General features: G+C 41.9%; 1 protein-coding gene and 1 pseudogene across 10 annotated transcripts in view; both read left to right on the plus strand.

Moving 5' to 3' along the window:
* Window positions 1-27,711, plus strand: part of VWA3B (von Willebrand factor A domain containing 3B) — a 270,056-nt gene that overhangs the window by 123,427 nt on the left and 118,918 nt on the right. For all 10 annotated transcript variants that reach the window (XR_013402590.1, XR_013402591.1, XR_013402592.1 and 7 more), the window contains 2 exons: window positions 11,215-11,313; window positions 17,684-17,866. Coding sequence is in view for 7 of the 10 variants with exons in the window: in XM_015112923.3 (XP_014968409.3) it covers window positions 11,215-11,313; window positions 17,684-17,866 (282 nt within the window). In the remaining 3 variants the exon portion in view is untranslated. The remainder of the gene's footprint in view (window positions 1-11,214; window positions 11,314-17,683; window positions 17,867-27,711) is intronic.
* Window positions 4,570-6,394, plus strand: LOC705465 (ATP synthase F(1) complex catalytic subunit beta, mitochondrial; annotated as a pseudogene).

The raw sequence follows: 27,711 nt of genomic DNA on the forward strand, positions 1-27,711 counted from the left end.
ATTCTTTTCTTAGAAATTTTTGTCTAATTTTAGTATCAGGAAATGCTGGCCTCATACTACAGGTTAGAAAATATTCCGTCTTCTTTTTTTCTAAAAGAGATTGTACAGAATTGATATGATTTTTCCTTAACAGTTCGGTAGAATTTACCAACGAAACCATCTGGGCCTCCTTTTTTGTTAGAAGTTTTAAACTATGAATTCAATTTCTTTAATAGATACAGGACTATTCAGATGATCTGTCCCTCTGTGAGTTAGTTTTGGTCGTTTGTTTCTTAGAAGGAAGCAGTCCGTTTCTTCCATGGGGTTGAACTTATGGGTGTAGAATTGTTCACAGCATTCCCTTATCATTTCCTTAATGTTTGTGAGATCTGTGGTGATGTTTGATATTGGTAATTTTTGTCTACTGCCTTTTTTTCTTGGTTAGTTTGAAGAGCTTTTTTTATTTTTCTCTCAATTTTGTTAATTTTTTCGAGAAACCAACTTTTTGTTTCTTTGATTTTCTAATTTTTAACAAATGTTTTAAATTGTATTGATTCCTGCTATCTTTATTATTTTTCTCCTCCTACTTGCTTTGTTTTTTTAGTTAAATCTCCATTTCTTAGATCTAAGAATTTAATGGTATAAATACCACCCCCAGCTACTGCTTTAGCTATACATTTTATACATTTTACATTTTATAACTATTTTTGCTCCAAAAAATTACAATACTTAGTATATACTTAAACAGGTACAAGAGCCGTATGCTGAAATTATAAAATTCTGATGAAAGAAATCAAAGATCTAAATACTCGGAGAGACATACTGTATTCATGGAATAGGCGAATTAACACAATGAAGATGCCAATTACATTTTATAACTATTTTTGTTCAGTTCAACATGTCAGTTCTAAAGACTCTGCCTAACCTTACTTAGGTCCTGAAGATGTTTTCCCCATGTCCCTTTTTCTGGAAGTTTTATAATTTTGTTTGATGGTTAAGTCTGTGATCTGTTTTGAATTAACGTTTGTATAAGGTGTGAGATCTAGGTTGAGGTTTATTTATTTATTTTTTTTGCAATGGAGTTTCGCTCCTGTCGCCCAGGCTGGAGTGCAGTGGCATAATGTCGGCTCACTGCAACCTCCGCCTCCCAGGTTCAAGCGATTCTCCTGCCTCAGCCTCCAGTGTAGCTGGGACTACAGACATGTGCCACCATGCCAGGCTAATTTTTGTATTTTTAGCAGAGACGGGGTTTTGCCATGTTGGCCAAGATGTTCTCGATTTCCTGACCTTGTGATCTGCCCGCCTTGGCCTCCCAAAGCGCTAGGATTATAGGCATAAGCCACCACGCCCGGCTAGTTTATTTATTTTTTGCCTATGAATGTGCAATTTCTGTGACGCCATTTATTGAAAAGGCTATTCCTCCTCTATTGAATTGTTTTTGCTCATTTGCCAAGAATCAATTGAATATGTCTGCAGGTCTTTGAATGGGTTCCCTGTTCTGTTCTATTGTTATATGTGTTAATGTCTCCATTAGGACCACACTTTCTTGACAGCTATAGCTGTATACTGAGTTTTAAGTTCAAGAACAACTACTCCTACTTTACGTTTGTTTTTTAGAGTTGTTTTGGCTATTCTTGGGCCTTTATTTTCAATATAAAAATTGAAAACAAACTTCTTTATGCTTATTGAAAACCTTGCTGACATTTGGATAGAAATTGCATTAAATCTATAGATCCAATTAGGAAGAATTGGCATCTTTATTGTGTTAATTCGTCTATTCCATGAATACAGTATGTCTCTCTGAGTATTTAGATCTTTCATTTCTTTCATCAGAATTTTATAATTTCAGCATACAGCTCTTGTACCTGTTTAAGTATATACTAAGTATTGTACTTTTTTGGAGCAATTGTAAGTGGTATTGCACTTTTTATTTTGGTTTTCACTTATTTGTTGTCAGTGTGTAGAAACACAGTTGTTTTGCGTGTGTGGACTTCGCATCTTTTGACCTTAGAGTAGGCTTACTTACTATTTTCCTTTTTGTTTTTTGTGTATGGTTAGCCCTCCATATCTGCAAGTTCTGTATCTGTGGATTCAACCAACTATGGGTTGAAAATATTTGGCAAAAATAAGCTGGGTGCGGTGGCTCAAACCTGTAATCCCAGCACTTTGGGAGGCTGAGACGGGCAGATCACGAGGTCAGGAGATCGAGACCATCCTGGCTAACACGGTGAAACCCCGTCTCTACTAAAAATACGAATAAAAACTAGCCGGGCGAGGTGGCGGGCGCCTGTAGTCCCAGCTACTCGGGAGGCTGAGGCAGGAGAATGGCGTGAACTCGGGAGGCGGAGCTTGCACTGAGCCGAGATCGCGCCACTGCACTCCAGCCTGGGCGACAGAGCGAGACTCCGTCTCAAAAAAAAAGGAAAAAAAAAAAGAAAAATAAAAAGAAAATATTTGGCAAAAATAAATGATAAAAATCATAACAATAAAACAATAAAAAAACACAAAACTTAAAAGATACAATATAACAACTACTTATATAGCATTTACATTTTGTTAGCTAACATAGGTAATCTGGAGATTATTTAAAGTATACATGAGGATTGTGTAGGTTATGTGCGAATACTATGCCGTTTTATATGAGACTTGTGCATCCTCAGATTTTGGTGTCCATGGGGTTGGGGGTGGACCCTGGAACCAATCCCCCACAGATACTAAGGGACAACTGTAATCCTCAGGATTTTCTGTGTAGATAATTGGGTAGTCTGCAAATAGACAGTAGTATTTGTTTTTGTTTTTGTTTTTTCCGACCTCTATGACTTATTCCTTTGCCTTATTGCAGCAGATAGAACTTCCAGTACTACACTGAATAGGTATGTTGAGAGCAGACATACTTGCCTTTTTCCCAATTATAAAGGGCAAGAATTCAGTCTTCTCCCATTAAATATGATATTAGCTGCAAGCTTTTCATACATGCTCTTTATGAGATTGAGAAAGTTTCATTCTATTCCTAATGTACTGAATTTTTATACTGAATGAAGGTTGCATTTGCCAAATCCTTTTCTGTGCAAATTAATATGCTCATATGATTTTTTTTTCCCAATTCTGAACCAACTCTGACTACATAGAATCCCACTTGGTCAGTATGTATTATGCATTTTACATGTTGTTGGATTAAATTTGCTAATATTTGTTGAGAACCTTTGTGTCTAGGTTCATGAGAGATGTTGGTCTGTAGGCTTTTCATGTGTGTGCTGTCTTTGTCTGCTTTGCGTATCAGTGTAATACTGGCCTCCTAGAGTGAGTTGGGAAGTATTCCTTCCCCTTCTGTTTTCTGGAGTGCATTGTGTAAAACTTGTGTTAATTCTCCTTTGAATGTTTGATAAAATTCTCTAGTGTGGCCAGGCATGGTGGCTCACGCCTGTAATCCCAGCACTTTGGGAGGCCAAGGCAGGCAGGATCACCTGAAGTCAGGAGTTCAAGACCAACCAGGCCAACATGGCAAAATCCCATCCCTACTAAACATACAAAAACTAGCCAGGCATGGTGACAGGTGCCTGTAAAACCAGCTTCTCGGGAGGCTGGGGCAGGAGAATTGCTTGAACCCAGAAGCAGAGGCTGCAGTGAGCCGAGATGGCACCACTGCACTCCAGCCTGGGTGACAGAGCGAGACTCTGTCTCAAACAATCAGTCAATCAATCAATCAATCAATTCTCTATTGCAACCATATGGACCCAGATATTTCTTTTCAGGGGCTTTTTAATTATGAATTCAATTTCTTTAATAGGCATGGAACTATTCAGGTTGTTGGTTTCATCTTGAGTTTTGGTAGTTTGTGGTTTTTGAAAAAGTGTTCAATTTTTTCTAAACTGTTGAATTTATGAGCATAAAGTTTTTCATAATATTCTCTTATTGTTCTATCAGTGACTGCAAGAGATGTTGTAATAGGCCCTGTTTTATACTTGATGTTGGTAATATGTGTCTTTTCTCTTTATCTTGCAAATCTTGCTAGAAGTTTGTCAATTTTATTGATTCTTTTTAACAATCAGCCTTTTGTTTTATCAATTTTCTCTATTGTTTTGCTATTTGAATTTTATTAATTTATGTTCTTTATTATTTACTTCTTTCTGCCTGCTTTGAGTTTATTTTCCTCTTGAGTTTATTTTTCTAGGTTCTTGAGGTAGGAACATAAATTATAGTTTTGGGATATTTTTATGTTATTGTAAGTAAGCTTTTAGTACCATAAATTTTCCTGCCAGAACTGCACAGATTTTAAGCAAAACAACTTAATTTTCATTCAGTACTATTTAATTTTTAATTTTCTTTGTGATTTCACTTTTGGACCATGAATTATTCAAAGCATGTTTTAAAATTTCGAAATGTTTGTGGAAATTTTCATGTTGTCTTTCTTTATTGATTTCTATTTTGATCCCACTATAGTCAGAGGACATACTCTATATGATTTTACATCTTTTAAATTTGTTAAATGTTGTTCTGTGACTCAGGATATGGTCTATTTATGCAAATGTCCAGTGTTTGAAAAGAATGTGTAGTCTTTTGTTGGGTGGAGTATTCTATAAATCTCAATTAGATCTGGTTAGTTGATGGTATTGTTCAATTCCTCTCCATCCTTGCTGATTGGTTAGTTGTTCTGTCAATCATTAAGAGTGGGGTATTGGGTAACACAGTCTCCACCCAAATTCTACCTTGTTGAGTTCTATGGGTCATGTGTCTGCTGCCTCAGCCTCCAGGGCCTTGCAGGAGGAACTCAGCCCTTCGGTGTTGCTACCCCAAGCTCAGGTCTTGCCATGGGTCACTCTGGCAGCAATCCAGTCTGCCAGGATCTATGTGGCACAAACATCACCTTTGCTGAAGACAGGCACCGCCACTGGGTGTATTGTGGTGATCATTGGTGCAGTGGTGGATGTCCATTTTGATGAGGGATTTCCATCTCTTCTGAATGCCCAGCAAGTACAAGGCAGGGAGACCAGGCTGGTTTTCGCGGTGGCCCAGCATTTGGGTGAGAGCACAGTAAGGATTATGCTATGGATGGTACAGAAGGCTTGTTTAGAGACCAGAAAGTCCTGGACTCTGGTGCACCAATCAAAAGTCCTGTTGGTCCTGAGATTTTGAGCAGAATCATGAACATCATCGGAGAGCCTATTGATGAAAGAGGTCCCATCAAAATAAAACAGTTTGCTCCCATTTATGCTGAGGCTCCTGAGTTCATGGAAATGAGTGTTGAGCAAGAAATTCTGGTGACTAGTATCAAAGTTGTGGATCTGCTAGCTCCCTAGCCAAGAGTGGCAAAATTGGGCTTTTTAGTGGTGTTGGAGTTGACAAGATCATACCCATCATGGAGTTAATCAACAATGTTGCCGAAGCCCATGGTGTTAACTCTGGGTTTGCTGGTATTTTTGAGAGGACCTGTGAGGGCAATGACTTATATTATGAAATGACTGAGTGTGGTGTTGTCAACTTAAAAGAGGTTACCTCCAAGATAGTGCTGATGTGTGGTCAAATGAATGAACCACCTGCTACTCATGCCCAGGTAGCTCTGACTGGACTGACTGTGGCTGAATACTTCAGAGACCAAGAAGTTCAAGATGTACTCCTGTTTATTGATAATGTCTTTCACTTCATCGAGGCTGGCTCAAGGGTGTCTGCCTTATTGGGCAGAATCCCTTCTGCTGTGGGCTATCAGCCTACCCTGGCCACTGACATGGTGGGTATGATGTGGGGAAAGGATTGCCACTACCATGAGGGGATCTATCACTTCTGTACAGGCTATGTACCTGCTGATGACTCGACTGCCCCTGCCCTTGCCTTTCTTTGCTCATTGGGATGCCACCACTGTGCTGCCCCATGCTATCACTGAGCTGGGCATCTATCTACATGTGGATCCTCTGGACTCCATCTCTCACATCATGGATCCCAACATTGTTGGCAATGAGCGTTATAATGTTGCCCGTGGGGTGCAAAAGATTCTGCATGGCTACAAATCCCTCCAGACATTATTGTCATACTGGGTATGGATTAACTTTCTGAGGAAGACAAGTTGACTGTGTCTTGAATGTGGAAAATACAACATTTCTTGTCTCAGCCATTCCAGGTTGCTGAGGTCATCACAGGTCATATGGGGAAGTCAGTACTCCTGAAGGAGGAGACCATTAAAGGATTCCAGCAGATTTTGGTACGTGAACATGACCATCTCTCAGAACAGGAACAGGCCTTCAGTGATGGAACCCATTGAAGAAGTTTTGGCGAAAGCTGATACGCTGGCTGAAGAGCACTTATTGTGAGGGGTCTTTTTGGCAAACTAAGCACTCATCTGCTGTACTGTCCCTCTCCTTCCCCTAATCCAAACAACTTCAGGTTTCTGTGTAAGCCACAGGAGAACCTTGATTGAAAACATGTTCTATCTGAAGACTATTTAAGGTTTCCAATAAAATGTGCACCCCTCAGAACAAAAAGAATGGTGTATTGAAGACCCCAACCATAAGACTCTACCTATTCTATCTATTACAACTCTATTATAAAGTAGATAAAAATAGATTTCTCTATTTTTCTGTTCATCTCCATCAAATTTTGCTTCATGTATTTTGAAGCTCTGTTGTTTGAGGTATACACATTTAGGGTTGTTGTCTTCTTGGTGGATTGAGAATTTTATCATCATAATGCCCCTTTTTGTCCTTAGTAAATTTTCTTTCTGTTAAAGTCTACTTTATGTAATATTAATATAGTTATTTCTGCTTTTTAAAAATAAATGTTTGCATAATAATGTTTTGTCCATCCTTTTACCTTTAACCTGTCTGTGTTGTTATGCCTGAAGTGAGTTTCCTGTAGACAGCATAAATCGGGTCATGCTTTTGTTTACTCTTCAATCTCTGTCATGTAATTGGTATATGTGGGTCATTTGTATGTAAAGTAATTATTCATATTTAAGGATTAAGTGTCTCGTTTTATTTATTATTTTCGTGTGTTTCCTCTGTTTCTCATTTTTCTCTTTTGTCTTGCCTTCCTATGGGTTATTTGAGCATATTTTGGTGTTTCATTTTGATTTATTTATACTGTTTTTGAGTGTATTGCTTTGTATAATTTTCTTAATAGTTCTATATATTTCCTTATACATATATGTAACTTATCACAGCCCATTGTGATATAATTTATCACAGCCTATAGTGATATATCGCTGCCTATCGTGGTGCAGCCTATCACAGCCCACCACAATATAACCCATCGCAGCCTATCACGATATAACATATCACAGCCTATCATGATATAACGTATCACAGCCTATCGTGGTATAACTCATCACAGCCTTTCGTGATATAACGTATCACAGCCTATCATATATAACTCACCACAGCCTATCGTGATATAACTTATCATAGCCTATTGGTGGTTTGCTACTTCAACTTAAGTGTACCAACCTTACTTCTATTTAGGTCCCTTTACACTCACCATTTAAAATATATAATTGAAGTATTTCCTTTGCATGCATTATATGCTGTCTTAGATGGTGCTAAACTTTTGCTTCAATCATAAAACGTAACTAAAGAAATCCACGGTGTTAAGGATTATCTGTTATGCTTACTTTTCTATTTCCTCATTCCATTGTTCTTTTTTCTGAAAGTCCAGACTTTCTTCTTTTCTTGTTCTTTTTCTATATTCGCCTAGTTTTCCTTCTCCTTCAACCCTGGAGGATATTTTCACCAGATAGATGATTCATGGCTGGTGGTTATTTTCTTTCAGCACTTGAAAACTGTGGTGCCCCTTCCTCTGGTCTCTATAGTTTCAGATGAGAAACTGCTGGCATTTGAATTGGTGCTCTTTTATAGGTAATGTGTTATTTCTCTTCAGCTATTTTAGGATTTTTCTTTGTTTTTAGTTTCAGAAATTTAAATACAATGTGTCTTGGTGTGGCTTTCTTTGGTTTTATCCTGTTTAGGATTTGCTTAGCTTCTTAAATTGTAGTTTCTGTATCTTTAACCAAACTTTTTTTTTTTTTTGAGATGGAGTCTCACTCTGTCACCCAGGCTGGAGTGCAGGGATGTAATCTCGGCTCACTGCAAGTTCCACCTCCCGGGTTCATGCCATTCTCCTGCCTCAGCCTCCGGAGTAGCTGGGACCACAGGTGCCTGCCACCACGCCCAGCTAATTTTTTGTATTTTTAGTAGAGACGGGGTTTCACCGTGTTAGCCAGGATGGTCTCGATCTCCTGACCTCATGATCTGCCCGCCTTGGCCTCCCAAAGTGCTGGGATTACAGGTGTGAGCTACCGCGCCCAGCCAAAATTTGTTTTGTTTTTTTTTTCAGTCATTACTTATTAAATGCTTTTTAAGCCCCACACTCTTTCCCCTCTTTTTTTCTGAAGCTCTAATGGTATGAATGTTATTAGCTCTTCCTCATTGTTCCAGGGATTTCTGAGGCTCTATTGGTATTGGCATCAGTGGGTTGCTTTTCTCATTCAAATGTGATATTTCTGGTTCTTGGTATAATGAGTGATTTTTAAATTATATCTTAGACTACTTGGTTATTATGTTAGAAGAGTTTATTTCCATGTATGTGTGTTTATTCGGCACAGTCACTGTGTTTGGGTGTAGCATGTTTTCTCTGGGTTACTTCTGTGGGCTTTCGTTGCAGTGACAGTCTCCTTCCCTGAGCCATCTTGTGCTGCTGAGGCTCCCCTCAATTCCTGTTTGGTGCTGTCTGCAGGGGTGGAAGGCATGTCCCTGGGCTGCCTGCTGTTGCTGGGTGACCTTCTGGGATGGGGAGCAGACCACAGACTAAAAATACAGGAAAAATAAGTACTAGTAAGTACTCAGTAGATGTTGTTTTATGATTGACGTTACCACCATCGTTTTCCTGACCTCTCTCTTCCTATGGGCTTTACAATTATGGAATTACTTGCTGAATCCTGAACAAGAAAGGAGTCTGGAGCGTGCACCATCCTTTCTGTGGTTTCCCACCTATCCTACTCGTCCTTTAAGAGTCTTCCCTGCCATCTCCCCCAGAAGATGTATTTAGCAGCTCACCCAGCTAGAGTAAGACACATCCTACACTGGGCATGAACTTTTACTGCTTTTGGCACAGTGTTAGGTCATCATTTTCTAGGCATCCAACACCATCCCGTGAACCCCCTTCAAGGCACAGAATTTGGTCTGGTTTTGTAAGTTATGTCCCAGATCTATCAAAATGCCTGGCACATGGTACTTCTGTCTATTGAAATGAAAGGGAGTAAAGCCAATGAAGGAGCCTTAGGTAAGAGCAGCTGGATGGGTCAGGGCATGGGGTTCCCCATCATGGCTGAGAAAGTCTTAATGGGAGAGTGCCCATGGTATACGGTGAGGCTTGAGATGCCTTGGGTGGAGTGGGGGCTGGATGTGTGCTGGATCTTTGTCATTCCTTAGGCTGTCAGTCTCTGCTCCCTTCTTATCCTGATTCCTGGGGTGGGGGCAGAGTCTGTTCACCTATGGAAGTTGAAGGGTCTGGCCTTGCTTTAGCTAGAGTGTGAGTAATGTGACCCAGGCACCATCAGTCAGAATAACCCCCTAGGCTTTGACTTGAGAGATTGTGACTCCAGATGGCGGGTCCAGCAGAGAGAACCTTGGCAGTGGTGGCAGATGCAGACTGATGCAGCTCCTGGGGTGGCAGTGGCAGTGAGCTCTGGTCCATCTCTTGTCGATACTCCCAGTGCCAGCGAGGAAAGCCACAGTGTCCAGCACTCTGCAGTGGGACTGCAGCGGGGCCCCCACCAGGCAGCCCTGCAACAGGATTGGGGGCCTCATTTCTGGTGAGAGGTCCCAACCCAGGTTATCCTATCCATTGGTGGTGCTGTAAGCCGTCCTGATGTCCTTTATCATAAATTCCTTCCTGCTGGAATCAACCACAGTTGGTTTTCTTGCTTACAACTGAAGCTGGAGTGATACAACGGAACTGAGATGAGGGGGGGTTGAAGGAGGCTTTTAGACGATTCACAGTCCTGTATCTCTACTGATGGTCCCTTGGTAAGGATCATTTTTGCATATTAAGGAGAGTACATTCCAGTATATTAATATTTATCTAAAAGTCCATTCCTTTCTACATTGATGAACTGTTTAAGAGATTTTCTAATTTTTAAGTGTTTACTGTGATTTGAGAGATTGCTAAAAATTTTTCATTAATTTCTCTTGACACACAATGTGTGTATTTTTACCTATTCTTTTTTATACATGAAGAGTTGTGGGCCAGGTGTGGCAGTTCACGCTTGTAATCCCAGCACTTTAGGAGGCCAAGGCAGGCAGATCACTTGAGGTCAGGAGTTGGACATGGTGAAACCTCATCTCTGCCAAAAAAAAAAAAAAAAATTAGCTGGGTGTGGTGGTGCACACCTATAGTCTCAGCTACTCAGGAGGCTGAGGCAGGAGAGTTGCTTGAACCCAGGAGGTGGAGGTTGCAGTGAGCCGAGATGGCCCCACTGCATTCCAGCCTGGGCAACAGAGCTCTGAGAGTCTGTCTCAAAAAAAAAAAAAAGGGTTGTAGATGGTGTTATGGTTGATGTTATATGTAGGAGAAAGAATGGGCCATAACGTATTCCTTTTCATTGATTCTGATTTTGACTGTTATATGATGGTATAACAGATATATGTCTGGTTATTCCCATCATATGTGGAGCAGAACATTTAAAGTGCCTCATTCAATACCATGCATTCATGTAAGACCTAGTAACAGGTGGGTTCATGCACTTGAAAGTAGATATACATTTCACCAGAACTTGTCAAGTAATGTTAGATATGTCCACATGTACATTGTTAGATTGCTAATGATAACACGCTCACGTTTACCAAGTATTGGGTATCCTGAATAAATCCTGGTTTGAAACCGATACGATGCCACAGTGTATTTAGGCTGCATGTTTAAGTTCTGTTGACAGACGAGTGAGCAGTAACTGAGTTACCATCTCATGTAGAAACACAAGAAAATAAAATTGCATTAAGAACTCTGTCGTCAAGACAGGAAATCCATAGTCCTGGCTTCTAGCAGTTCTTGGACTGCCCGGATAGAGATTTTTAGGCACACCTTGGGATATGTTTCTTGGAATCACTGGGGTTAAATTGTTATCTCAGTGTAATTTTAATTTATCTTTCATCTCACAAGTACTTTTTCTTCTTTTTTGGAAGCAGAAAATGAATACTTGTTTGTGAGTTCTTTTTTGGGATTCACGTGTGTCGTTGGTATCTCTTTTTTCCGTAGATTGGAAGTTCCACAAACACCCTGAGTGCCCTGAAAACTGCTTTTGCTGATAAAGAAACACAGGCCATCTACCTTCTGACTGATGGGAGACCTGACCAGGTACTTGTCATGCGTGTCTGTATGAAGAGACCACCAAACAGGCTTTGTGTGAGCAATAAAGCTTTTTAATCACCTGGGAGCAGGTGGGCTGAGTCGGAAAAGAGAGTCAGTGAAGGGAGATAAGGGTGGGGCTGTTTTATAGGATTTGGGTAGGTAAAGGAAAATTACGTCAAAGGGGGGTTCTCTGGCAGGCAGGAGTCGGGGGTCACAAGGTGCTCAGTGGGGGAGCTTTTTTTTTTTTTTTTTTTTTTTTGAGATGGAGTCTCGCTCTACCGCCCAGGCTGGAGTGCAGTGGCCGGATCTCAGCTCACTGCAAGCTCCGCCTCCCGGGTTCACGCCATTCTCCTGCCTCAGCCTCCCGAGTAGTTGGGACCACAGGCGCCTGCCACTGCGCCCGGCTAGTTTTTTGTACTTTTTAGTAGAGACGGGGTTTCACCGTGTTAGCCAGGATGGTCTCGATCTCCTGACCTCGTGATCCGCCCGTCTCGGCCTCCCAAAGTGCTGGGATTACAGGCTTGAGCCACCGCGCCCGGCCTGGGGGAGCTTTTTGAGCCAGGATGAGCTAGGAAAAGGAATTTCACAAGATAATGTCATCGCTTAAGGCAAGGACTGGCCATTTTCACTTCTTTTGTGGTGGAATGTCATCAGCTAAGGCGGGGCAGGGCAGCTGTGATTCTTCAGTTACTCTAGGCCATCTGGGCATATGTACGTGCAAGTCACAGGGGATGTGATGGCTTGGCTTGGGCTCAGAGGCCTGACAGTACCTGTCAGAGCTGGGACCAAAGAGGGCCTCACTGATGCTCTGAAAGCAAATGCTGAAAGTAGGTTTGGGGAACCTTTTCAGCGGCCACCAAAAATCCATGGAGATATCCTTCCTTGGCTGAGGGACTCAGAGCTGAGGTGAGAAAATACACAGAGATTCCTTTGTCTCTGGAAACTCTGAGGAGAATTTATGAGACAGCGAATGTTGCCTGGTGAGTGTGACACACACCCCTAGCCGGGAGACCAGCCCCACAAAAGGAGACGTCTGCCGTCCACTGAAGACGGGTTTACATTTTATTACAAATGAAGAGCGAGGAGATTGTTTTCTATTTTTTTTCCCTCTGGAGACGCTGAATCTAAACATGTCACTGCGTAATGTCCTTGGCTTTACCTCTAATGCTAACTTAGTACTCATTTAAACAAAAACATGCCTTTCTAGCGAAATGTCCTTTGTTTTGTTTAGCCTCCCTGGAAAATATTTGAAAAGCTGTAGAGGAGTCTGTTCATCTTCTTTTGAGCTTTGTGAATGAAAGACGAGTACTCCAGGCATTAAATAAATAGAAGGATTTTCAGGCCAGTGTAATGTAAATTAGCAGCTAAAGTGAATTAGTGTCAACTCGTGTTTTTCCTTGGGAGATGTTTGCATATGCAGACTGCTAGGCAAATATCCTAAAATATCCTGTGGCAAAAAGTTCAGGGCTTAAAGAGAGTAAGCATCTGGATTTTACTGCAGCTTTAGATTTATGGCAGAAAGGGAGTGTGTAAAGTGAAAATTTATTTTAAATTATTTTTTTCTTATCAACTTCACTGTGTTTTCTCTTTGGAAGCAGTTCATCGTGTCTCTCTTCTGTTCCACGTGTGGTGCCAGGGTCTGAGGCTATAAAGATGAATAATAGCTCATCCCTGCCTTTGGGAAGCTTGTGCTTTGGGGAATGTGCTAGATGTATTCAGTTTAACACAACACGGGGACAGGGCTGCCTGTGCTATGTCTGGGAGCGCAGAGTGATGGGTTTCGCTGCACAGGGGGAGAGAAGGCCGGGGCGGGTTCCAGCGAGGTGGGGACATTTGAGCTGTGTCTGGAAATAGAAGAAGGAACCTTTGGAACAGAGGACACTGTTGGTGTCCTGGGCAGAAGGGACACAGAGGTGTGGAAATATGTGGGAGACTCAGAGAAACAAGCTGAGGGCAGGGGCAACGGAAGAAGATCAGGGTGGAGGTGAAAAACGTTGGGTTGTGGGAGACTGTGAAAGTCCTTGAATGCCACATGAGAAGGGTGGTGTCACCACAGAGAGGAACTCTCAGAGGAGCCGGCCACCCTACCCATCTGCATCTCAGAAACATGGCTCGGTTGTGCCAGGGAAAGGCTGGCGCTGCCATGGCCTGCTGCTGGCTCCTTGATGAAAGCTGGGAAGGACCCCGCCTTGGGTGGGAGCAGCAGGAATGGAAGGAGGGGGAGGGGACTGCCTCCAGCCATGAGCCACAGGAACCAGCATCAACGGGACCCCACGGCCAGTTTGGAAGCAGTGAATGGGAGGTGAGGAGAAGGTGGGAGCAAGGCAGAAAGGAGTCACCACGGCCAGTTTGGAAGCAGTGAATGGGAGGTGAGGAGAAGAGAAGGTAGGAGCAAGGCAGAAAGGAGTCACCACGGCCAGTTTGGAAGCAGTGAATGGGAGGTGAGGAGAAAGTGGGAGCAAGGCAGAAAGGAGTGAGGATGACTGATTCCCGGTTGACAATGATTATGATATTAACTGATTGAAATGCAGATTTCAAGAAGAGGCAAGTAGGCTTGGGGGTGGCTAGTGGAGGAAGCTGAGTTTGCGAACCTGTAGTGTGTGCGTGGGTGTCTAAAAGTCCCTAGAAATATATGGAGCTAGAGTTTGGGGACAGTGTGGCCTGAAGATTCCGACTTGAGGGACATCTAGGCAAGTCAAGGTATATTTTTCTTTTTAATATACTCTTACTGATCTTTAAAATTGTTTACACTGTGGACAATTTGGAAAACACGGATAAGCATTAAAAAGGAGAAAATGTGGTTGGGTGAGGTGGCTCACTCCTGTAATCTCAACACTTTGGTAGGGTGAGGCAGGAGGATTGCTTGAGCCCAGGAGTTCGAGACCAGCCTGGGCAACGTATTGAGACCCTGTCTCTCCAAAAAATTTTAAAATTAGCTGGGCGTGGTGGTGTGTGCCTGTAGTCCTGGCTACTCAGAAGGCTGAAGTAGAAGGATTGTTTGAACCAAGGAGTTCAAGGATGCAGTGAGCTGTGATTGCACTGCTGCACTCCAGCCTGGGCAACAGAGAGAGTCCCTGTCTCTAAGAAAAAAACAAACCAAAAAAGGACAAAATTTAAATCACTCATAATTGGATTTTGTGGGTTTTTTTCCCATCTCACATATCACGTGCATTTTTCCAAGTCATGAAAAATTTTTCAGGAGCATCCTTCTCAACGACTGCGTCGCATTCTGTTACGTGAATTTAATAAACCTTGCACCTTAAAGCTATTTTTGTTTAATTTTTGAATAGTAATGCATATTCTAATGCATTCTTTTCTACCTTCATAGAAAAGCATAGCCAGAGAAAATTCTCCCTCTCACCCCTTTCACCAGCTAGGAGGCACCTGATATGACTAGTTTTTCTGTATCTCCTTTCAGAGATGGTCTCTGTTATACATCAAAAGTGTGTTCATATATATTTCCTCTTTTTTACAAAAACAAATGTTAGCCTATTGTACACACAATTCTGCACCTTTATCCGTCAAACAGTGTGCCTTGGAGATGGCTTCATATCGTTTAATACGGAGCGTCCTCATTGTCTTCTAGGTTCCATCGCACGGCTATCCCATCACTTATTTAGCTAGTCCCGGGCAGACGCGCAGTCAGATTGTTTTTGAGCTTTTTGTTTTACACAGTCTTGCCAAAGCAACTCTGCGCATATATCGGTTTGCAGGTGAGTGAGTATATCTGTAGTGTACATTCTGAGAAGCGGACTCAGCTGCAAGGTCCATGTTTTGATCGATACTGCCAAACAGCAGCCCCCAAAGAGGATGTCACAAGCGACATCCCCACAAGCAGTGGATTGAGAAGAATTATTGATCTACAGTCCAGTATGGACTTTGGAGGCTCTGGAATCTCCCAATAATAGATACAACATACACTCAAAAAAATTTTTTTTCTGGAGAGAAGATCAATCTATTTCACCAGAATCTGAGGGTCCGCTCAAAGATGGAGAATCAAGGATATGAATAATGGCTGGAGTCAGGCCAAGCACAGTGGCTCACACCTGTAATCCTAGCATTTCGGGAGGCTGAGGCAGGCAGATTACTTGAGGTCAGGAGTTCGAAACCAGCCTGGCCAGCATGGGGAAACCCAGTCTTTACTAAAAATACAAAAAAAAATTAGCCAGGACTGGTGGCACGTGCCTGTAATCCCAGCTACTCGGGAGGCTGAGGAGGCAGGAGAATCGCTTGAACCCGGGAGGTGGAGGTTGCAGTGAGCTGAGATCGTGCCACTGCACTCCAGACTGGGTGATGGAGTGAGACACCGTCTAAAAGAAAAAAAAAAAGCTTGAGTCAGAAATGTGCAAATTACCCCAAACATAATTTAGAAATTCTTGAGGACTTCCGAATTCAACACTGCCTTTTCGACACACGTGGTCTATTTTTGCATTATTCCTTGGATTCTCTCAAAAAGGCAAATTGATGTTTGATATTCGTGTTCTATGTAGAAGATATTGAGATGTACCACTCAATTTCCATTTTTTGCTTTTGAATTTTCGCTGGCTTTGTAGAAGCTGAATGTGTAAGGCCAGTGTTATTCCAAATATTCAGCAGAATTTTCTCCTTGGAAGAATAGACACAGATGCTGCTCTGGATCAGTTACATGGACACTAGCTTCCTGCCTGCTTATTAAATATCTGAGGGAGCACTATAAAGTGATAGTCTCTAAAATTTAGCAGGTCAAAGGGGTTCTAGAAATATTAGTCTTCATTAAAATGGAATCATATACACATTGGATAAGTGTCCTTTGGTGGGCATCCGTAATGTAAACTGTCAGGGTCTTTGCTGGGAACAGCCCCATACAGCTTTGGCTGTGGTCATTTTGGGAATTCTTTGAAGTGAGGGGCTGGCCTGGACTAGAATCAAGAAAATGGACATGGTAAAGGCATCTGCACCATCCTAAATAAAACTAATGGCTAAAGCCTTAGCATGGAGTATGTGAGAGCCGGAGGGTGGGGAAGGTGCAGGGTGATCAGCCTGCACATACGCAAACAGACCTCCTTCAGGCAGGGAGGAGATGGAATCTCTGCCTTTCTGGCCACTCCAGCTGATGTGTGTGGAGCCCTGGCTGCACAGCTGATGTGTGTGGAGCCCTGGCTGCACAGCTGATGTGTGTGGAGCCCTGGCTGCACAGCTGATGTGTGTGGAGGAAGGCTGCACAGCTGATGTGTGTGGAGCCCTGGCTGCACAGCTGTTTAGACTCGGAGCAGAGGGAACTGGGGAAAGTGGCTCAGGTGTGCCACTTGACCTTATCCTAGGCTGACAGCAGCACCTGGCAAATATGCTCAACAAATATTTGTGGAATGCTTTCTAAGGAACATCATCTCATTTACTCCTCACAGCAGTCCTGTAAGGAGGGAGTATTAGTTCTGAGCCACAGATGAGGAAACTCACATTAGACAGGACATGCCCTAGGCCATTCAGATGGGCAGTGCTGGATGAGCGTCAAGCCCAGGTCTCTAGTTCTGGAGCTGTTTCCATCATTCCATACAGCTGAAGACAGCGTGAGCGAGCGAGACTGTCATGTGTATCACTGTAAGCCCCACACCTGCATCCAGTCTCAGGTGGTTCCTTCATATTAAACTGGCATGATGTTCAAGTGGCCCAGGATGGTGCTGGGGGCTGGGCAGAGGGTGGGGGTGCCCCTTAGTGGCAGAGGGAGCTCCATCCCTGCAACGGGAGACAGCCATTCCTGTCCTCCTGTCCCTCCTCACTGAGGAGTCCTTTTGCTGGTTTATATCCTCAGAGCTTTGAAGAGCAGACTCAGAAAGTTGAAGCAAACCTCTCACCACCGCAGACTGCCTAACCGTGCCCCTTTGCATCACTCATTCCAGCAGCTTCTCTGGGCTGTGGAGTGGTGGGCCCGCTCCCTGTCTAGCTCCTGTGTACACTGAAGAAGCCTCTCTCAGCTCTGGGACGCCTTCATCCAGGCCTCACAGAGCCTGCCTGCCTTTCTTCAGCTTCTAAGATGAACGCCCAGCACATGGGAAGGCCTTCAACAAACATGTCTTCCTTCACCGTCTGTGGGAAGCATTGACCATAGCATGTTGGAGGCTGGAAATTGCTCTTTTGCAGCCCAGCACTTTGTCCCACCCAATTGAGAGACCTCCGAGCCAAGGCCCATGTCTTGTGGATCACTGTACTCTCACCACCTGCCAGAGTCTTTTCTTTGTTTACTGAATTGAATCGACATGTTTATAAGGAGCCACTCACCACTGTATATGGAATTACTGTTTGGGTATCTGTAGTAAATACTAAGGATTTTCATATTCTTTTCTTTCTCTTCTTCTCTTTCCATCTCCCTTCCCCCCCCCCCCAAAACTTATCGTTTCAGCCGCCTGAAATGGTTATAGACCAGGTCAAAGTTTTTCAGGAAATTCCTATTTATACCATCTCCTTCAACTACAACGATGAGATTGCAAACAGGTTTTTGAAAGAGGTTGCTGCTTTGACTGGAGGAGAGTTCCATTTTTATCATTTTGGTTGCAAGGATCCCACTCCTCCAGAGGCTGTTCAGGTAAGAGCTTGGTGGGCTGAGAAGGGAGTGTTCATTTATTTGAGCATTACAGGCTGGCGGTCCCTGGATAATACCTTCATTGAGAAAAGAGCAACCATAAAGATAACTAAGACAAAAAAAAAAATGAGTCACTTAACAGTGAGTGTACCAGTGTTTCTCAGAATGTAGCCCAAGGACCACCCGAGCTAGGGCATCTGAGCAGATTCCTGCATCCCATTTCAGAGATGCTAAAGCAGGTTGTAGGCATAGAGGCCCAGGAATTATAAATCAATGCATGTATTTTGTTTTTCTTCTAAGCTTTTTATGTAGAAAGTTTCAAACATTACACAAAAATAGAAGCATATATAGACCCCCATGTACCCATAATTTAAATTCAATAATTATCAATATTTTGCCAAACTTTAGGAATCTGTGTTTTTAACAAGGATACCCAGGGGGCTATATGTGAAGTTTGTTAATCACTGCTATACACAGATATTTGTAGAAAATGAAACAATGTTAAATGTAGGTGGTTAGTTGCTTGCTGACCTCTCAGACTATGTAACCGTTTGACCACCTGATAAAGCAATTTATTTTAATAGGCTAATGGGAGAAAGCAAATAAAATTCTGTTCTCTCATCCTCCAGACTTGGCCTGTTCATATGCGTTTCAAGGATGCCCTTCTAGGGTGTGTTTTTTGTTTTCTGTTCTGAGGAGTGACTTTAAATCCAGATTCAGTGGGTAGCAGGACAAGTCAGAATACTGATCAGTGCTTCATGTGAGTGAACTACCTGGGACTAGGGAATGAATCATCCAAAAGCATTGGAGGTACCAGTGCTTTAGTCTCACAGAGCGCTGGGAAGAGTACTCCCATTAGCAAGGATTGAAAACTTCATAATCCTTTGGGCATTGAGTAAAGCACACAGGAGAGTGTTGCCTCAGTAGTGGGAGCAACCAAACACTCCGGTTCCACCTAGCAAATCTTAAATGAAAGGCCTGCAAGGATCAAACTGCTTCCAACTAACTTAACTGCATCCCAGAACAAACCCCAAGAATAATTACAAGTAAACAAAAATATTCACCACCTGACAAAGTAAAATCAGCAATGCCTAGCATACAACTGAATATTATCAGGCATGCAAAAAAGTAGGAAAATACAGACCCATAATGAGGCGGAAAAACAAACTGAAGACTTAAAATATACCCAGAACTCAATGTTACTATTAGAGCATTGAAACAGTCCTTGTAACTGTGGGGGAGACATGAAAGGTACAAGTAAGACACAAATTAAACATCTAGTGATGAAAAATATGTGGAATGGGATGAGCAGCAGATCAGACATTGCATAAGACGAGACTAGTGAATTGGAAGGCAGCAATAGAAGCTATCCAAAATGTAACACAGAAGAATGAGAATTCAAAAATAAAAACCAAACAAAAAACAGCATCAGTGAGTCGTGGAAAAATCCAAGCAGCCTAATAAACACATAACTGAAACAACAGTGGCCAAAAATGTTCCTAATTGGATTACAACAGTAAACCCACAGACCCAAAAGAACCTCAATGAATCCCAAGTGCAAGAAACATGAAGAAAACCAGGCCAAAGCAGAATCAAACTTTTCAGAAGCAGTGACAAAGAGAACATCTTAAAATAATAGAAAGAGGACACATTGTGCACGAGGAACAGTAGTAAAGGTAACAGCAGATGTCTCCTCAGAAATAATGCAAGTAAGGAGACAGTGGAGAAACATGTTTAAAATACTGAGAGACTGTCCACATAGTGTCTATGCAGAGTGAAAATATCTGTCAAAGAGGAACATAAAATAGACTTTTTAAGATATACAAACACGGTCAGGTTCAGTGGCTTACACCTGTAATCCTAGCACTTTGGGAGGTTAAGGTGGGCAGATTGCTTGAGCTCAGGAATTCAAGACCAGCCTGAGCAACATGGCGAGACCCCACCTCTACAAAAAATATAAAAAGTAGCTGGGCATGGTGGTTTGGTTTGCACCTGTAGTTCTAGCTACTTGAGGGGGCGCTGAAGCAGGAGGATCACTTGAACCCAGGAGGCAGAGACTGCAGTGAGCCGAGATCGTGCCACTGCACTCCAGCCTGGGCGACAGTGAGATCCTGTCTCACCAAAAAAAAAAAAAGGTCTGCAAAAACTAAAAGAATTCATCACCAACAAGCCTGCAGTACCAGAAACATTAAAGGGGAGTACTTTAGACAGAAGGAAAACCTTACCAGATAGAAATATGAATCTATGCTAAGGAATAAAAAGCATTGGTAAAGATGATGCTGACTGCATAGGTAAATATGTAAAAAAGATTTCTTCTTGCATAATTGTAAGAAAAAGTACAGGATGGACTTCCAGTTCCAGCAAAGACAGAGTACTGCCATCCGTTGTAGGTCCACCATCTCAAAACCAGAAAGCCCTGGTTATAACTCCAAAAGTGGACAAAGGACTCATTGTCCTGTCATTCTTCAACCATTGTGGAAGACAGTGTGGCGATTCCTCAAGAATCTAGAACCAGAAATACATTTGACCCAGCAATCCCATTACTCGGTATATACCCAAAGGAATGTAAATGATTCTCCCGTAAAGACACATGCACACATATGTTTATTGCAGCTCTATTCACAATAGCAAAGACATGGAACCAACCCAAATGCTCATCAATGATAGACTGGATAAAGAAAATGTGGTACATATACACCATGGAATATTATGCAGCCATAAAAAGGAATGAGATCATTCTTTTTCAGGGACATGGATGAAGCTAGAAGCCATCATCCTCAGCAAACTAACACAGGAACAGAAAACCACACATTGCATGTTCTCACTTATAAGTGGGAGCTGAACAATGAGAACACATGGACATGGAGAGGAACAACACACACTGGGGTCTGTCAGTGGTGGGGGGCAAAGGGAGGGAGAGCATCAGGACAGGACAAATAGCTAATGCATATGGGGCTTAATGCCTAGGTGCCAGGTTGATAGGTGCCACAAACCACTATGGCATATATTTACCTGTGTAACAAACCTGCATGTTCTGCACATGTATCCTGGAACTTACAGTGAAAAAAAAAAGACTCATTGTTGTGTCATTCTCCACATTCCAAGGTCCTTTGGCAATGAGTCCTTGGGACTTTATTTCTATTCATATATCCCAGACAGGGCACTACAGAAGCCTCTCCAACGTGGAGTCTCCAACAAGCAGACAAAAAATGCCCCAGGAAAAGCCTGTTCCCCACGACCACTGCCCCAGCCAAATGACTGGGAAGAGCACAGCTTAACAACAGAAAACCTTTTTCACAATACCTGTCCTGCTCCAGTCATATACCGTGGAAAAACTGCATCCCTTCCCCTGGGATTTTAGTGGTGCCAAACAGGGAGCCACTCTTTCACCCACTCTCTTGCTTCATGGAAGCAAGTGACTGCGCTCTGATCCCCCTGCCGAGTGGAGTAGTAGAGCTGACCAGGGAGCTAACCTTCCATTCCTACGTGGTGGAAGCAGGCAGCAACGCTCTGATTTCCTTGCTGAGGCTGTGTCAGTGAGGCTTAGTGGAAAGCTCATTCTCCTTCTGGAAGCAGGTGGTGCTTACATTTTCCTGCTAGGGTAATATCAGAGGGACTGAGTGGAAAGCTGATCTCTCATCCATGCGTGGGCAGGAGCAGCAGTGCCCTGAGTCCCCTACCAGGCTAGTGTCCACAGTGCCCAGTGTCAAGCGGACCCTCCACTCCTATCAGGCAGCACCACAACCTAAGCAGGAAGTGTGAGGCCAGTGTAGTCACTGTTTGCTTCGCCAGAGTCCTCATGTCAGCAGGATTCAGCATGAAGATGAGCCTCTACAAAGAGCCATCATCAATGAACATGAAAAAGGGAGAGAGCTGGGGAAAGGCCACGCTCCGCTTTCCCACATCTGTGGTGTTAGTAATGGGAAGCCTCACCTCCACACTCATACAACAGCATGAGACCAAGGGAGAAAGTGTGAAACAGGACTAGCCCCCACAGTGGTCCTCCCCATAATGTCAGCAGGGCCCAGCGGAGGACTGAGGCTTCACTTCCATTCAGCATTGACGAGACTGAAGGAGGTGGCGCTAGGTGGGCTACTCAGTACACTGTCAACCCCCTACCCTTAAGAGAAAACTGTCCCACAAAAGAAAACTGTGCCACAGAAAGACAGTTGAACTCTTTTTTTAGTATATGTGCTGCCGAAGCAAGCACGACAGTTGAACTCTTAATCCTGCCACTCTGACAGCTCGCCCCGACAAAAAATAGCTGGGAAAGCTCACCAGATCCATAGTTATGCCCAAGTGAAAGTCAAGTTTATCTATGACAGCCCAGCCCCCACACATATAAGAAGTACACCAGAGGAGGATGTTTACTTGGATAGGTGGGCAGAGCTTGCTAAAGGGACACAGCTGCCAGTGGCCCATCTGGAAAGCCTCATTGTCTCTGCAGGCTTGAGACTCTCCTCTCCTGCAGAGACACATCAGAGTGCATGGGAAGAACAGGCAGGAGAGGCCCAGCTAGAACCAGTGGCCCCTTGCAGAAGATTCTTTGTCCCTGTGGGCCAAGGGCTCTCCTACCCTACCCAGTGATACAGGAACACCTGGAGGCACCAAGAGACACCTGGAACCTGACGGAGGAAAACCCCTCCTGTCTCTTCAGGCAGTACCAGCAGGGACCAGTGGGGTCCAGAATGCCACCAGATTAGCAAAGAAGACCAAGATAATACCAAAAGCTTCTGAACATCAAACTGCCATTGGAGCAGAGACCCACAAAAGTAGGACAAATTCCACATGCTCAATTTAAGCAGGGCAACTACCAAGTAAAATAAAAGATTTTAAATAGGACCCAGAATCTTCTCACACAATAGAAAATGCCCAGGATCCAGTAAAAAAAAGTGCCCATCACACAAAGAGCCAAGAAAGCCCCAATTTGAATGAGAAATGACGAATGATGCCAACACTGAGATGATGTTGGAATATGTTGGAATGATCTGCTAGGATTTTAAAGAAGCTGTCATAAAAATGCTTCAACAGTCACTACAAATCCTCTTGAAACAAATGAACAAATAGACAATCTCAGAATATAAGTAGGAATTATAAAAAAAAATCCAAGTGGAACTTTGAGAACTGAAAAATACAAGAACAGAAAATTTTAAAACCTCAGTAGATAGGTTCAATAGTGAAGTAGAGATGACAGGATAATGTCAGTGAACTTGAAGTCAGAACAACAAAATTCAGTCACTCTAAACAACAGAGAGAAAATAGACAAAAAAAATAGAGCCACAGGGACCTGTGAGACAATGACAGAATATCCAGCATTAGTATCATCAGAGTCCACAAAAGAAACAAGAAGGAAAATGGGACTGAAAAAAAATGACAAAATAATAGCCGAAAACTTCCCAAAGTTGGTGAAATATACAAATATACAGATTCAAGAATCTGAGTAAACTCCAAACAGGATAAGCCCAAAGAAATCCAGGCCAAGATGTGTCATAGTTAGACATTTGAAAATTAAAGACAAAAAAATAATTAAAATGACACCAATTCAATTGCAGATTTGACAGCAGACTTTCTGTCCAAGACCAAAGAAGCCAGGGGAAAAATGGCACAATATTTTTCAAGTATGAAAGAAAAGAACCATTAACCATGAATTTTATTATTTTATTTTATTTTATTTTATTTTTAGAGACAGAGTTTTACTGCATCACCCAGGCTGGAGTGCAGTGACACAGTGTTGGCTCACTGAAGCCTTAAACTGTTATGCTCCTGTGATTCTCCTGCCTCAGGCTTCCAAGTAGTTAGGACTACAGGTGTGTGCCACCATGCATGGCTAATTTTTTCATTTGTAGAGACAGGGTCACACTATGTTGCCCAGGCTGGTCTTGAACTCCTGGCCTCAAGCAGTCCTCCTGCCTCAGCCTCCCCAAGTGCTGCGATTACAGGTATTAGCAACCCCAAACTTTATATTTCACAAAACTATCTTTCAAGGATGAAGGGGAGATAAAATTATTCTTAGATAAATAAAAACTAAAAGAACTTATTGTTAGGAAACTTATTTTTATTGATTGTTTACAGGAGGTTTTTCAAGCAAAAGGAAATTATAAAAGAAATAATTGGAGCATCAGAAAGAAAAGAAGAAAGAGCAGAAATATTGGGAGATATAATCTATCCTTTTCTTCATGAGATTTACAAATCGTATTTTTAATGATTGAAACAAAAGTTGAGGGGGCGGAGCAAGATGGCCGAATAGGAACAGCTCCAGTCTCCAACTCCCAGCGCGAGCGACACAGAAGACCGGTGATTTCTGCATATTCAACTGAGCCTCTGCTGCTGATACCCAGGCAAACAGGGTCTGGAGTGGACCTCAAGCAATCTCCAACAGACCTACAGCTGAGGGTCCTGACTGTTAGAAGGAAAACTATCAAACAGGAAGGACACCTACACCAAAACCCCATCAGTACATCACCATCATCAAAGACCAGAGGCAGATAAAACCACAAAGATGGGGAAAAAGCAGGGCAGAAAAGCTGGAAATTCAAAAAATAAGAGCGCATCTCCCCCGGCAAAGGAGCGCAGCTCATCGCCAGCAACGGATCAAAGCTGGACGGAGAATGACTTTGACGAGATGAGAGAAGAAGGCTTCAGTCCATCAAATTTCTCAGAGCTAAAGGAGGAATTACGTACCCAGCGCAAAGAAACTAAAAATCTTGAAAAAAAAGTGGAAGAATTGATGGCTAGAGTAATTAATGCAGAGAAGGTCCTAAACGAAATGAAAGAGATGAAAACCATGACACGAGAAATACGTGACAAATGCACAAGCTTCAGTAACCGACTCGATCAACTGGAAGAAAGAGTATCAGCGATTGAGGATCAAATGAATGAAATGAAGCGAGAAGAGAAACCAAAAGAAAAAAGAAGAAAAAGAAACGAACAAAGCCTGCAAGAAGTATGGGATTATGTAAAAAGACCAAATCTACGTCTGATTGGGGTGCCTGAAAGTGAGGGGGAAAATGGAACCAAGTTGGAAAACACTCTTCAGGATATCATCCAGGAGAACTTCCCCAACCTAGTAGGGCAGGCCAACATTCAAATCCAGGAAATACAGAGAACGCCACAAAGATACTCCTCAAGAAGAGCAACTCCAAGACACATAATTGCCAGATTCACCAAAGTTGAAATGAAGGAAAAAATCTTAAGGGCAGCCAGAGAGAAAGGTCGGGTTACCCACAAAGGGAAGCCCATCAGACTCACAGCAGATCTCTCAGCAGAAACTCTACAAGCCAGAAGAGAGTGGGGGCCAATATTCAACATTCTTAAAGAAAAGAATTTTAAACCCAGAATTTCATATCCAGCCAAACTAAGTTTCATAAGTGAAGGAGAAATAAAATCCTTTACAGATAAGCAAATGCTTAGAGATTTTGTCACCACTAGGCCTGCCTTACAAGAGATCCTGAAGGAAGCACTAAACATGGAAAGGAACAACCGGTACCAGCCATTGCAAAAACATGCCAAAAATGTAAAAACAAAAGTTGTAACATCACGTAACACTGAAGACAATAATATTTGAAGCTGGAGAAGGTAAAGGGACCTAAATGGAAGTGATGTTTACTTATTTTCATTGAAGGAGTAAAATGTTGATGCTGGGACTGTTATAAGTCACATATATATGCTGTCATACTGACAGGATTCATTACAAAAGCCATACAAAGGGCTACATTCAAAAACTCTGTAAATAAATCAAAATGGAATTGTAAGAAAAAAAAAAGTTTAAATAACCCGAAGGAATGCAAGGAAAGAGAGCGGAGGAATGAGACCAGAGAAAACAAACTATAAAATACTGGAAGTGAGTGCTGACATGTCAATAATACTTTTTAAATTAATGGTCTAATTATAGCAATCAAAAGACAGATACAGCAGAGTGAATTAAAAAAAAGAAGAACACAACCAAAGTATGTGCTGCTTTCAAAAAACTCACTTTAATTCTAAAAAGGTAGGTTCAACTAAAAGGATTTTTTGAAATATATCATGCAAAAATCCTTAACAAAATATTAGTAAAATGATTCCAGCAATGTATTAAAACTTATACACTACAATCAAGGGGGATTTACTCCATATATACAAGAATATTTGTTCTTTTTTTTTTTTTTTTTTTTTTTTTTTTACCCAGGCTAGAGTGCAGTGGCACAATCTTGGCTCACTGCAATCTCCACCTCTGTGGTTCAAGCAATTCTTCTGCCTCAGCCTCCCGAGTAGCTGGGATTACATAGGCACTGGCCACCATGCCCAGCTAATTTTTATTTTTAATAGAGACAGGGTTTCCCCATGTTGGCCAGGCTTATCTCGAATTCCTGACCTCATGTGATCCACCTGCCTTGGCCTCCCAAGGTGCTGGCATTACATGCATGAGCCACCCCACCCGGCTATTTGTTTTTATATATTGGAAATATTTGTTCATTTGTTTCAAGAAATTTGTAACTGATTGTTTCAACATTAGAAAATCTATTAGTATTATCCAGCATATCAACAGTCTAAAGAAGAAAAATTGTATGGTTATATCAATTGATGCAGAAAAAGCCTTGACCAAATTCCACACCATTCATAATAAAAAACTCTCAGCAAAATAGAAATAGAGGAGAACTTCCTCAACTTAATAAGAACATCAGTGCAACACCTACAGCTAAAGTCATACTTAGTAGTGAAAGGCTGTATGATTTCCCCTTAAGATTAGAAGAGAGTCAAAGACATCTATTCTCATCACTCTGATTCAACATACTACTGGAAGTTCTAACCATGGCAACAAAGCAAGAAAAGAAATAAAGGGCATACAGATTGGGAAGGAAGAAATAAAACTTTTCATTTGTAGGTAACATATTATCTACATAGAAAACCCCAGGAGACCTACAAAAAAAATAAAACTAGAACTTTTACGAGATTTCAGCAAAGTCACAAAATTAATACACACACAATTCAATCACATTTTGATAAAGTAACAGTGAGCATGTGGAAGTGAAAATTAAATACCCAATACCAATTATAATTGAGTTTCAAAGAAGATGAAATGTTTATGCACCTAAAAAGTATGTACAGAAGTTTTATGTTGAGAATTACAAAATGCTGAAGATATCAAAGAAGATCTAAATAAATGGAAAGACATGTTCTGTTCATGGATTGAACGACTCAACATATTAGAGACATCAGTTCTCCCCAGCTTGATCTATAGGTTTATTAAAATTTCGATAAAAACCCCAGAAACGTTTTTTACAGACATAGTTAAGCCTATCTAAAATTTATGTGACAAGTCACAGGCTCTAATAAAGTTTAAACCATCTTGAAAAAGAAAAATAAAGTGGGAAGAATCATTATACGTAGTATTAATACTTACTATGTAGCTGCATTCATCAAGATGTATGGCTTTAGTGTAGAAACAGACATGTAGACCAATGGAACATTTATAGAAACACACCCACACAACATGCTCAACTGATTTTTGACAAAGATGCAGAAGCAATCCAGTGGAGGAAAGATAGCCATTTGAATAAATGGTTGGAGCAATTGAATATCCAAAGGCAAAATAATAAACCCTAACCTAAACCTCATACCTCATGGACATCTTAGCTCAAAATGGATCATGGACTTACATCTAAAAACATAAAACTATAAAACTTCTAGAAAGAAATGTGGGAACAATTGGGGGGATGTTGGGCTACCAAAGAATTTTTAGTCTTGATTCCAAAAGCATGATCCATAAAAGGAAGCATTAATATATTGAATGTCATCAAAATTAAAAGCTTTCACTCTTTGGGAGACCCTGTTAAGAGCATAAAAAGATGAGCTGCAGACTTAGAGAAAGT

Source organism: Macaca mulatta, chromosome 13 (assembly GCF_049350105.2).
Source record: "Macaca mulatta isolate MMU2019108-1 chromosome 13, T2T-MMU8v2.0, whole genome shotgun sequence".
NCBI lineage: Eukaryota > Metazoa > Chordata > Mammalia > Primates > Cercopithecidae > Macaca > Macaca mulatta.